General features: G+C 39.2%; 2 protein-coding genes across 2 annotated transcripts; both read right to left on the reverse strand.

Moving 5' to 3' along the window:
* Positions 1-3,113: 3,113 nt before the first annotated feature.
* On the reverse strand, positions 3,114-3,446 carry LOC126766746 (ribonuclease H-like). The gene has a single exon (XM_050484468.1). It carries the CDS (start codon positions 3,444-3,446, stop codon positions 3,114-3,116), a length of 333 nt encoding a protein of 110 aa, XP_050340425.1.
* A 294-nt stretch (positions 3,447-3,740) lies between these two features.
* On the reverse strand, positions 3,741-5,654 carry LOC126766747 (DNA ligase-like). The gene has a single exon (XM_050484469.1). It carries the CDS (start codon positions 5,652-5,654, stop codon positions 3,741-3,743), a length of 1,914 nt encoding a protein of 637 aa, XP_050340426.1.
* Positions 5,655-11,870: the final 6,216 nt, after the last annotated feature.

Raw genomic sequence — 11,870 nt, forward strand, 5'->3', positions numbered from 1 at the left:
ATAAAGTAGAAGTGGGGATTCCCCACTTCTACTTAGTAGCTTACTAAACAGTAATTTTTTCAGAACCACCTTCTGGCTGGAAATTATGTTTATGACCAGCCAGAATATGAGTGCCATTGCTATTCATGTAATAATGCTTAGCAGCGGTCACCTGGTCAATGCCAAATAGGAACATGTCCCCTTGGAACGACATTTTAGTTTCCGCTTCTTTACCTTCGGCATTGCGAATGGTAAGAGTGATTTCGCCTTCAGGAGAAATGTTTGAGTTTATCACTTCGCCGATGTACTTGCCAGTACGAACAACTTCAAAGATACCATTGACATACTCATTAGTGACAACTTCTGCAAAGATAACAATGCTCGGTTGCTTTTCACCCTCTTCAACAAAAGAAGTAGAAAGTTGGAACGCTTTGCTGTTATCACGCAGACCATCGGCAATCAAATCCCAGGCCTTTTCTTTAATCCAGTCATCTGCAGCTTTAGTCGCGTATTTTTCATAACGCGAATCATTCTTGTGAGGTTGTTTGACCATACACCATTGATAGCCAGACCAACCCTTGCTTCGCCATTGATGGAAATTTTCAAATCACCGATGATGCGAGCTACTGCAAGAAGATTAATGTTCATTTCAACTCACCAGGAAGTTAATTTGTTTGTACAGATTGATACGAGCAGAGATCTGTTCGATCAACCCTAGGATCAAAGTATTCTGTACTTTGTTGCTACGATCGGGAATATAATCTTTCCCGTTCAGATAGGTACCGATTGCCAGTTCCCAGATAAGACCACTGATTTCTTTATAGTCTTCATTGGATAATCGGGCATTATCCAGATAAGGCACTAACGTAGGTGTGTAGTGAGAATAATTCCCACGTTCAGGATCACCCAGCTCGCTGCGCAACCGACAAGCAACTTGTTCAAACTTTTGACTGTCGATGAAGACACTTTCAACTAACAAGTCATTTACATTACAACGAACAAACTTCAATGTTCTTGTTGCTGAGAATTGACCGTAATCTAAACGACTACAAACATTAATATCAAATTTGACCTCACGATTACGGCAATATGACGGCAGTGCAAATCCAGCAGCGTAGAGCGAGTGATTTGGCTTAATAGTAATCGTTTCTACTTGTTGCGGGGTTCCGGATATCCGACATGTATTCTGAGGGCCAGGGAAAATGTTGTAGTTCTCGATGTGAATCGAATTCTTCGCAGACATACTAACATTACTCAAAAAAGAATCGCGAACAGCGACTGTTTTTGCAGAAAGATTCCCACGTGAAAGTGTTGAATCATAAATATTTATCTGCTCTCCAGAGAGATGACACGCTTTTATTTTGGCATTATCAAGATACAGCGGACCGTTAATGGAAATGGTAGAGTCAGTAATGATCGACTTACCTTTAACGCTTGAGGTCCATCTGACTTCGACTTTCGATCGATAAAGAATGATGATTGGTCTAGCGGCCGCGAGGACATCGCTTTCTTTAACGTAATCGACCTCAATTGAATCCCAGCAACATTCACTTCCATCACGAATGTTAAACGTCGACCCATCTAACAGAACGATAATTGTTCCATTGATAATGACATGTTCTGCTTTATCCGTCTCTATGCGCTTGCTTGGAACTCTGCGGCCAGAACGATGATCATACACACTATCACCAGATTTTTCAACCTCTTCCGAAAAGAGATAACCTAAGTGCGCCGCACTTTTCAGATCAATAGCAACTGCACCATTGAGAACTTTGTTAGTTCTTTCTTCTGACTCTTCAAGGCTACCAAAAGAATCCAGATTCGCAATAGCGACTTCCATATCTGTTTTCTTTTTTGCAGGTACAATAGGAAGCAATTCAGCTTTCTTGGTGGATTCAGTCTTTTCTTTCTTCGGCATGTTAACCTCGTGGATTGTTATATAAATCGGGGAATGACTCCAATCTTTCACGTAAACGACCCACATAAGGAATCGATAGCTGTAGCTCACTAAAACGTTGGAGTCTGGTCACTTCTAGGAGCTTGGCCAAATTCAGCTCTGGAAGATAATCGTAATCAATAATCTTAAATGCACCCTTTAGCCCAATATTATCCTTAATATTCTCATAAACATCTTTAGGTAAGACGTGAGTATAAATATCATCCTTGTGTTTAATCGGGCTATCATAAATACGGATGTATTCGTTTTTAATAAAGAATACTCCCCCTTCTTTATCAAACCCACCAGAAGGTGTAAGAGAGATTGCTATTTCCTTCTTAAATCCTTGAGGTTCTCCTCCCCGAAGAATTAATCGAGACCATGCGTCCCAATGTGCTGAGTAATAGAAAAAATCTTTCTTTACAGAAATAATTCCGTTAGGATGATTGATAGGCATTTTCATTTCCTTTAACAAGTTTCAGACGAGTATATGCTAAGATTGCTTCATAACTTTTCAATATATGAAAAATTCCAAATAAGAATCGGTAATATTGCAAAATCCGTTAAGCGGAATAATGGGGAAATTAGAAATGATCGGTTCCCTATCGTCAGGAGTTCCGATGTCGACATAAAGCGCATTTTGTTTGGGCCTAATCGGGGCTGGAGGGGTAATTGAATACTTAGAACTTATGTGTTTTATGGAATGATGGAAATCCAATGTATAGACTCCCCTGCCGGCACTAATGAGATCTAATTTTAATTTTGATCCCCATACGTCGCGGCTACTGGGATCGAAATACGCTGCTTTAGTATATCGAGATATTTTTTCAGAATCCCCAGGTGTTATTTTTCTTCCTAACACATTTTCCAATAAGTTGATTATTTTCTCATTAAAAGCCACCTCAAAAATATTTTCATAGAAACTTTTAATATCACTGTATTCCATAGACATAATTAATACCTCTTAAATTTAAAATTTATATTTACTAATTCACATAAATAATATAGGTTTCGTCAAGTAAGTTAAGGAATAAGGTAGATGTCCTATGCCCACTCGCCATACGCTGTTGTTTACGTCTTAGTTCTTCCTGCATTAACTGTCTATGATTTTTAATCATATCTTCTCCTTTATAAAAAAAAATAACACAGATAGAAGAGAGAACTGGCATTGCCAGTTCTCTCTATCAACGACTTACATTTATTTAAGACGACTTAAGAAACCTACATCAACTTCTGTTGGGCTTTTAGCTGCTTGTAGCGCCAACTGATCACAAATCTCATTATAATAATCTCCGGAATGACCGCGCACCCACGTAAACTTAATTGAGTGATAACGCATTAGAGCTTGAAGACGTTTAATAAGATCTAAATTACCAACAGGATTACCGTCACCCTTTATCCAGCCTTTTCGCTCCCAACCGTAAATCCACTTAGTCATGGAGTTAATGACATACTGGGAATCGGTCACTACTTCTATCTCAGAAGGAACTTGTATTTCTTCAAGTGGAAGAATGATCCCTTGAAATTCCATCCTGTTATTAGTAGTCCATGTCACGATAAGATGGGGCTGTTCCAGAGATAACCATCAACAGAGTTCCATCGGTAAATTTACCCGTCTGGATAATCCCGAAACCACTTTCGGTAATCGCTCTGGTAACATTCTCAGCTTGTGAAATATGGAGCAGGAATTTAGCCCCATTATCATATCCAGTGACTAGCGTTGCCCCAGAGACTTCATTGAGAGAGTTACGAAGTTTTTCCAGATAACCTTTTTTGTCAGAACAATTGGTAGAGAAAAGAACTTCTAAAAAACGGTATCCACTACTCATTTTCTTGCCTCCAAGAATGCAATAATATCTTCGATACCCATACCCGAAATATTAATGGTTGGGATATCATAACGTTCAGCTAAAGCCACCTTACCTGGAGAAGGTTTTTCCCCAATCATCAGGTAAGAAGAATTTCTGGTTACAACATTGTCTAAGCAGTAACCTTTTGCCCTGAGAATATCTTTCAATACCTTTCGATCAAACTTCAGACGCCCGGTAATAGCAACCGGAGTTCTTGGTTCTTTTGTCTCTTGGGTATGACCAGTATAATTTTCCCAGTCGAAGTAATTCAGGAAGATCTCTAAATCACGATAGTTAGGGATAACATAGCTGGCTATCTTAATTCCATCAATCCCAAATAAATCTTTGAGTGCATCAATGGAACTCAATAACCCAAGTACTGAAGTAGTGGAGAGTTCTTCCTCATTCCCGCTTAATTCATCTTCAACTGCTAATGAGCGAATCTCACCTAATTCTGGAATAGCCATTGCAAATAGCCAATTAGCCAAGGATTTAGTTTTTCGATTGTAATTGATTTCAGCAATAAGTTTTGTTGCTTTATTGCCCTTAATCTCAACCTTGGTGAGATCTTCTTTAGTCAGTGTGAAAATATCATGAGGGAATTCAATCAGGCCGCTTGCAATGAGCTGTGCCGCCTTCTTCTCTCCTATCCCATTGATGTCTAACCCTTTGTCACTAACTAGCCTTAGAATGCGGGCAGTGATCTGTCCTGGGCAAGCATTGTTTTCACAACGATAAACATCAGGTTCAGGATGAGTCAATTGATCTTCACAATAAGGACAACTATCCGGGAAAGCAATAGGATCACCATCACCAGCTTCAACCATCCCTAATAGCTTAGGAACAATCTCATTCCCTCTGGTGATTTCAATCTCACTTCCAATCCTTAATCCGTTCTTAATATAGAGTGCGGGATAATGGAATTGGCAGCGTTTCAGAATTGCACCCAGTAAGGGAACGGGCCTGAAGTTGATAACACCCGTTAAGAAACCTTGAGTTGTTAACCCCCAGGTCACACCGGTGACTTTTGTGAGGACAACATCGGTTGGATATTTAAAACATCCCGCAAAACTATAATAACCAGTGATTGGTTGGTTATCCCAATTCTCCAGTTTATTGTCTTTAATGACAACACCGTCAATAGGGAATACACTTTCTGGCTTGAGTTCAGGGAACTCTTCAAAACTGTTTGGTACATTGAACCCATGGTCTTTAAACCACTTAACCAGTTTTGGATACGTTTTGCATTTATCACGAATATTTTTACTGGCGTGAAATGCAATGAAATGAAGTTGTAATGTTTCGTCTTCAGCTTCTTCATCGCGACGAAGGAATCCGGACACAACACTTCGAGCTGTTTTATCAACCAACCCGTATTCAGTACAGTAGTTTTTGAAGTCTTCTTCGGTACAGGTTACCTCACCTGTAACCTCTGTTTCTTCACCAGTTGGTTTTGGTAATTGCTTAACAATACCTTTCACCAGATAAAGACGAGATGTGATGTCTTTACCACCTCGACCATCGCCACGTAAATGTGCGCTCTTAATACTTCCATCTGGGTTATACAGAACCCTGACACCTACTCCATCAAGTTTCTCTTCGTAGGTATATTTACCATAACGTTTAGCTAACTTGAGAAACTTCTCTTTGTCATTAAACTTATTGACAGAAAGCATGGGTTCATTGATGGGAACCAATTTCCCAGAGTTCGGGACAAACCCTGCAACAATGGCCGATTCATGGTCAGGAAATAACTTTAGTAAGTTTTTCCATTCCAGATAAAGAATGTTGTATTCTTCATCGGAGATAAGTTCAACATCGAGGTTGTGATAAGCATTGTCATAAATACTAATCAGCTTCTCGAGTTCTAATAGTCTTTGATATGACATTTATATGCTCCAGTTAAAACTCTTTACTGAATATTCCCACTCTCGTCTGTTTTAACTAAACAAAAAAATAAGGCTGGGTGGATAAAACCACCCAGCGGTTTAGTTAAATGTCGTCAAAGCGAACCATCGTAGCAGCGGCACGATAGCGTTCCGCAAGCTTGACATGGTTACGGAAGTATTTCAGACGATCGATAAGTTCTTCTGCCAGGAAATGATCAAAGCAATTACTATTGCCCTCATCATCAACCGTTTCAGAGACAAAGGTAGGAACCAACCAAACCAGTTCGTGGATATATGCCGTGACTTCACCAGTCTGATTCTGAATGCCTTTAATAATAGGGCGACCCAAAATACCGAAATGAACTTTCTTCTCAATAGGAAGCGATTCATCTACGCTGTCAACCACGCAGTTGATGAAAGAAGCTTCTTCACGTCCACCCATCATGTACAAACGAGAGGCGCTATTACCGCTGTTAGTTACGCTAAGTTCTGACATAATAAGATTCCTTTATTTTGGATAAACGGCATAAGGGTTAGGGTTGGGGATTTCCCCAACCCTAACATTCATAGAACATTTAAGATATTGCGAACTGATTGCTCAGTAAGATGAGCAGTGGGAGACATGTCAGTTATACTGAAACTTATTACCATGTTCCCGGTTAGATCGAGTGTAAGGAAGGCCTGGACTTTATTATTCCACAATAGTCTTCCTGAAGGTGAATCACCATTTTGCCCTGGCTGTACGTCTAAAACGGCAACAACAATTGCTTGCGCATTAGTAGTGCAAGACACCTGAGTTATCAATGACGCAAGGTATAGATCTTCCACTAAGCATCTGCATAGCTCCAAAAAATTAATTATTTCTCCATACCATCATTATTGCCGTCGTAAACTACTGATTATAGGCAAAAATTCTCTGACCATGCTCTTCTAAACTATTGATAAGTTTAGTCAAACGATAATCTCTGGTTTGATTATGGAAAAGTGATTTTTCTCTTTCAAGTTTAGCATTAACGCCAGCCCTGAATTCGGTCGTAGTCATTATACGATTATTCTTATGGAACACTAAACCGGATTTATAATTTATACGAACAAATTTATTAATCTTAGTTCCGGGTGCTGCTTTGAGTATCTTAACAGCTCGAGTGAACCCATACATATGAGAAATGTACAAGTCACCTGATTGAATCTTGTCAGGAGTTGTCCCAATAGCTTTAGCTAATTTAGCTCGTTCATCTGCAATAGCCGCGCTGCCAATGAACAAGCTTGCCCGAGCATTATAGACATCGGCATTTCTGGGGATCCCCATTTGTTTACCATAGAGTTTCTTGTGAGTACTCCAGGTACTTGGTATATGCCCCAATAATCCGGCTGCTTTATATTGCTTATTATAAGCCTTGCGATTAAAGGTGGATTCTATTTTTACAAATGCCGCAAGCTCCTCCATTGAGGTTCCAGTTTTCTCACTTGCTGCATAAATAAGATCGATGTAATTATTGTAGCGTTCAAGAATAATTCTCTCGCCATAAGTAAACTTATTCTTGACAGGTACCTGTTTTGACGCATGTGCGTTAAAAACGATTACGAATAATGAAAGTAATATACTGGCTAAAAGCTTAAGCATAAATGCTCCTTATTAAAAGGTTTAGTCACTCCACGTAAATAATATCTGCCTCAAAAATTATGGAGAAATACAGGAAAGGAGAGTGGGTTGCCCCACTGCTCCGATATGTACGTTAGTACATAACATACTTAATCAAGAGATCGTTGCATTTGCGTTAGCTTTATCTGGAACTTTAATACCAACCATGTTCAAAGTAATAATGTTAACATCATCACTCTTAAAGATTCCATACTGGCTAACATAATGACTGATCATAAATGTTTGTGGTAGCTTATCCAATCTTGCTTCTGTTGAGATATAGTGAGAGAACTTCTGTCTATGGAGTTCGTCAAAACTCGCTCCAATCTCATCCATTGATAATGGCAATCCTGAACGTGTACCGAGATATCGTAGAAGCGTATAACGGATAGCAAAGTCGATAAGATCTTTCTCTCCACCACTGCACTTCTTAATATCAGTTATTGGTTTCTTTGGATCCGTCGTAACAACTTTAAACTTATAATCCAAATCAGAATTATCTTCATCGATATCAGGAGATTGTAAACGTAATGGATCCGTCCAAACCTTTTCGATAACTGCATTGACATTACCACAAAGTGATTTAAGGAAATCTAACATCAGATGACCTATGAATCCTTTTGTAGGTGAAAGCGAATCCATCAGGAATGATAAATGTCTTTCACGCTTTTCCAATTCAGTGACTTGAGTCTGTATTGATTCCACTACGCTGTTGAGAGATTCGGAACGAATCAACTTAGCAACCAAAGCTTCCTTCCTCGGTGTTAAATCATTTACCCTTGCTTCAACAGCTTCCTTGATAAACCATTCCCCTTTCTGGACAAGCAGTTCTTCCATCTGCACAAATAGATTTGAATAAATATCCCTGGAAAGTGCATCTCCATTAATCTCATCCAATGCTTCATTCCATGTCTTTATGTCTGCTAAACGACGACGTAATCTTTTCTGAACTAAGCCTAATTCGATACTCAATTCTTCTAAGTTAACATAGAGCTGTTTAATGTCATACTCATTCATTAAACGCATAAATGAAGTCATGGAATAATACCAAGGCTCATTTATCTCAATACGTTTCTTAATCCCATTCAGTACTTCAACTTTAGAAGTCTTAGTGGTAATAGCAGAAGCCAAAAACTCTTCCAACTGAGCAGGATTAAACTTCTCGAAACCAAGCTTAAATTTATTATCGCACTTAGGACACTGAACATCATCAGTCTGACGATAGTGCTCTAATTGATGGCGAGCTTTATCGATATCCTTTTCAAGTATTTTGATTTCCGTTTCAATAACTTTTTGTTTCTCAACCAGCTCAATAAAAAGCTGTGAGGTAATGTCCTTATCAGGAGTAACTTCTATATGCGATAGATGTTCGATTAATCCATCAATATCAGCCATGAAGTCTTCAGACGTCCAATCCTCTAATTTAAAGAATCCCTCTCTTGAGATAACTTCTAATATCTTATCCTTATGTTCGTTTAGCTCATTGATCTGTGTTTGCAATGAACTCATACGTTCTTCATATCCCTGCATACTAAAGTCAGGGGAAGGATTGACATTATTTATCTTATTTGTAATGTCCGTAATAAGCGCTTCTAAACCAGCCTGACGGACTTTATCGTTTTCAATGTACCCATGTGTCCTTTCTATCATTTCGTGATAGTAGGACGGTGCTAGATGCGAACTAGACACACCTGCCAACATGTTTAACATTAATTGATCCATTCTAGCAGATAAAGTCAAGATATCTGGATCAGTGACATGTTGCAATGAGCCATGAAGAATCAATGCATCTTTGATTTGTTTATCTAAGAACTTGATTTCATAGTTCAATTCCTCGACAGGAGTTGACTTGACATCCTCCTGTCTTTTTAATTCTGCTACTAAGCGTTGACGTTGATGTTTTAATGCACCTTTAGTCTGATTGTAATTCAACCTGACTTTGTCATATACTTTCAATGCATAACTTGTGTCATTTGGATTGATTTCCATTAACACTTGTTTACGACGCTGAGGTGATAAAGAAGTAAACACATCTCCTTTATCGATACCGCTGATGATTGCTTTAATATCAGGTGTAATACCAAAATGAACTCTGACTAACTCACGCTGTACCATGAGTGTCATTCCAGGATTAAGATCATCACCATTCAAATAGAAGTGATGCTCGGACTTCTTACCTGTTTTTGAAATGAGTAAATAGTGTTTACCATTTATATTGTATTCAACTTCTTTATACCCGTTTTCGCCATAATCAGCATTATCAGGTGGAAGCGGAGATAACTCTCTGAGTATGGATGTTTTACCGTACCCATTACGCCCAAGAATAATGTTGAAGATAGATTTAGTATGAAGGGTTATCCCATTCACACCTTTAGATTTCAAAGGCAGGTAATTCTTTAAAATTAATTTTAGTAGCATGATTTGTATGCCTCAGAAATAAGGTTAACCTAATGTTTAGTACTATGAATATGTTAGACTGTCTTGGTGTCTGTCAAGTCGCTAACAACAAAGAAACAGACACTAATGAAATCCAAGTAAATCTACCTGGAGACTTCCCTAGTCAAGATGGTGAAAACAAAGCCACTGCCGAGGAAATAACAACAACACACAGTACCACTACAGGTGATACAAAACAGGGTAAAGTTTTAATGGGGAACACGGTTCCCGCTACCTGGATGCCGTTAAATACAAACCGGATAACCGCACCTGATGTCAGGGAAGGCTCTGAAGTCGTTCTATACCAGTTTAAGAACACGAACAAGTATTTATGGACTCTGTATGGCCTTAATGGTTCCATGCGCTTAGAGACCATTGTATTCGCAATATCGGCATCGCCTAATATTGATGAAAACACGCCAATCACACCTGACAACTATTACATCCTTACTGTTTCTTCTCATCAGAAAAAGATCGAGTTGATTACAGGACAGGGTAATGGCGAAGCCACTACTTACCAGATTACTCTTGATATGGGTAAAGGGTATTATGGAACATTAGATGGCTTTGGTCAGATCTTTATGAATAACGCCGTAGAACGCTCTCTGACGTATCTTAATAAAGATAAGACCCAACTATCGATTGACAAGAAAAACTTCAGCCTGATCAATTTAGGCGAGACTCTGATAGATACTAAAGAGTCTATTCTGATGCGAAGCAAAGATATTACCATGCTAGCGCAGAATAAGTTTTATTTGAAGGCAGGACATGGGGAAATAGTCTTTGATAATGAATTAGTTCATAAGGTAGGGTCGAGTTATAATCTAACGGTGGGCAGTGGATTTACCACTAATGTGACGGGGAAATATTCATTGACAGCAGGGAGTGGGGTCGATATCACGACAGCGCTTGTTAATATGAGTCAGAAACTAAATGTTGCAAGTGGAATTACAAGTCCATCTATTTCTGCGGGCGGTCAGGAAATGCATGCCCATAAACACCAAGGTAAGCATGGGATAACAGGCGAACCAGAAGGTGGAAGTCCAGGAGCTAGTAAATCAGTTAGTAGTTTTATGATATCTACACACGATGAATTAGATCCAAATAACGAAGTGTTTGATTTATAAGAATAACTACTCCTGGGTCATCCCCAGGAGTAGTTAATATAAATGTTTTTTCTAATTTATCCCAAGAAAGTTAGGAAGAGTTCATACTCCGCCAGTTGGGATGCAGAAACGGCAATAGAGATCTTATCTCCCTTACCGTAAGTAACAGGAAAAATATGAGAGAATGCAAAGTAAAAGTTAGAGTCATAACTGTGTCCTTTACTTCCCCCGCGATTTCCTGTCTTACTCATGGATTTATTAGCGCCATTGACAGTGACACTGATTGACGCACTTCTGTCTATACGCTGCTGAGTGGTTTTCCAATAACCCGTGACGAATACACTACTTCCTTTGATAGGAGCAGTTAACTCGGTACCATTTCCTACCTGGTACATATTCGACACACCCACTTGTTGAAATAACTCAACCATTCTTAACCAGTTGGCATTTCCTTCTACAGGTGTAGAAGCACGGTTACTATTTTGGCATAACCACGCATCATTCCCACATCCCTTGCCTTTGCAATACCCCCAATGCTTCGGTGATTTCGAATAGAATCTGGTTGAAAGCTTTTCTTTCGATATTCCGAGCTTCTGGGTCTTTAGTGAGATCTTTTTGATAATTCTCCCCGTATCCTGATTCATAGGACACAGTGCCGTTTGTTTGCAGTGAATCAGGGATCGACATTCGATCCCCATTTTTCGCAAACTGAAGAGAACCAAAGAACTTAGCCATTTACTTCCTCCAGAGTTTTTGGTCTTTCTGGAAAAACCTCATCCCCTGTCACAAATTTCATGCTGAGCAGATTACCACGATAGAGTCTCCAACTCTTATAGAGTTTTTCGAACTCAGGTAAATCTTCATCACCAACATCTTCTTTGTAAAGTACGATGTCACTGATTATGGAAATTTCTTCAGTGGCGGCGGCAACCAGCTTTTTACGTTCAACGTTTAATGCCGCAATCTTATCCACCTTCTGAGCTTCCAGATCAGTAACCCAACCACCATTCTCCCATTTATCGTACTTAGTGC

This window comes from Bactrocera neohumeralis, unplaced genomic scaffold (assembly GCF_024586455.1).
Source record: "Bactrocera neohumeralis isolate Rockhampton unplaced genomic scaffold, APGP_CSIRO_Bneo_wtdbg2-racon-allhic-juicebox.fasta_v2 ctg238, whole genome shotgun sequence".
Taxonomy (NCBI): Eukaryota; Metazoa; Arthropoda; class Insecta; order Diptera; family Tephritidae; genus Bactrocera; species Bactrocera neohumeralis.

Excerpts from the sequence above, each read along its gene's own strand:
- LOC126766747 (XM_050484469.1), bottom strand. The coding sequence starts at position 5,654 with ATGTCATATCAAAGACTATTAGAACTCGAGAAGCTGATTAGTATTTAT.
- LOC126766746 (XM_050484468.1), bottom strand. The coding sequence starts at position 3,446 with ATGGAATTTCAAGGGATCATTCTTCCACTTGAAGAAATACAAGTTCCT.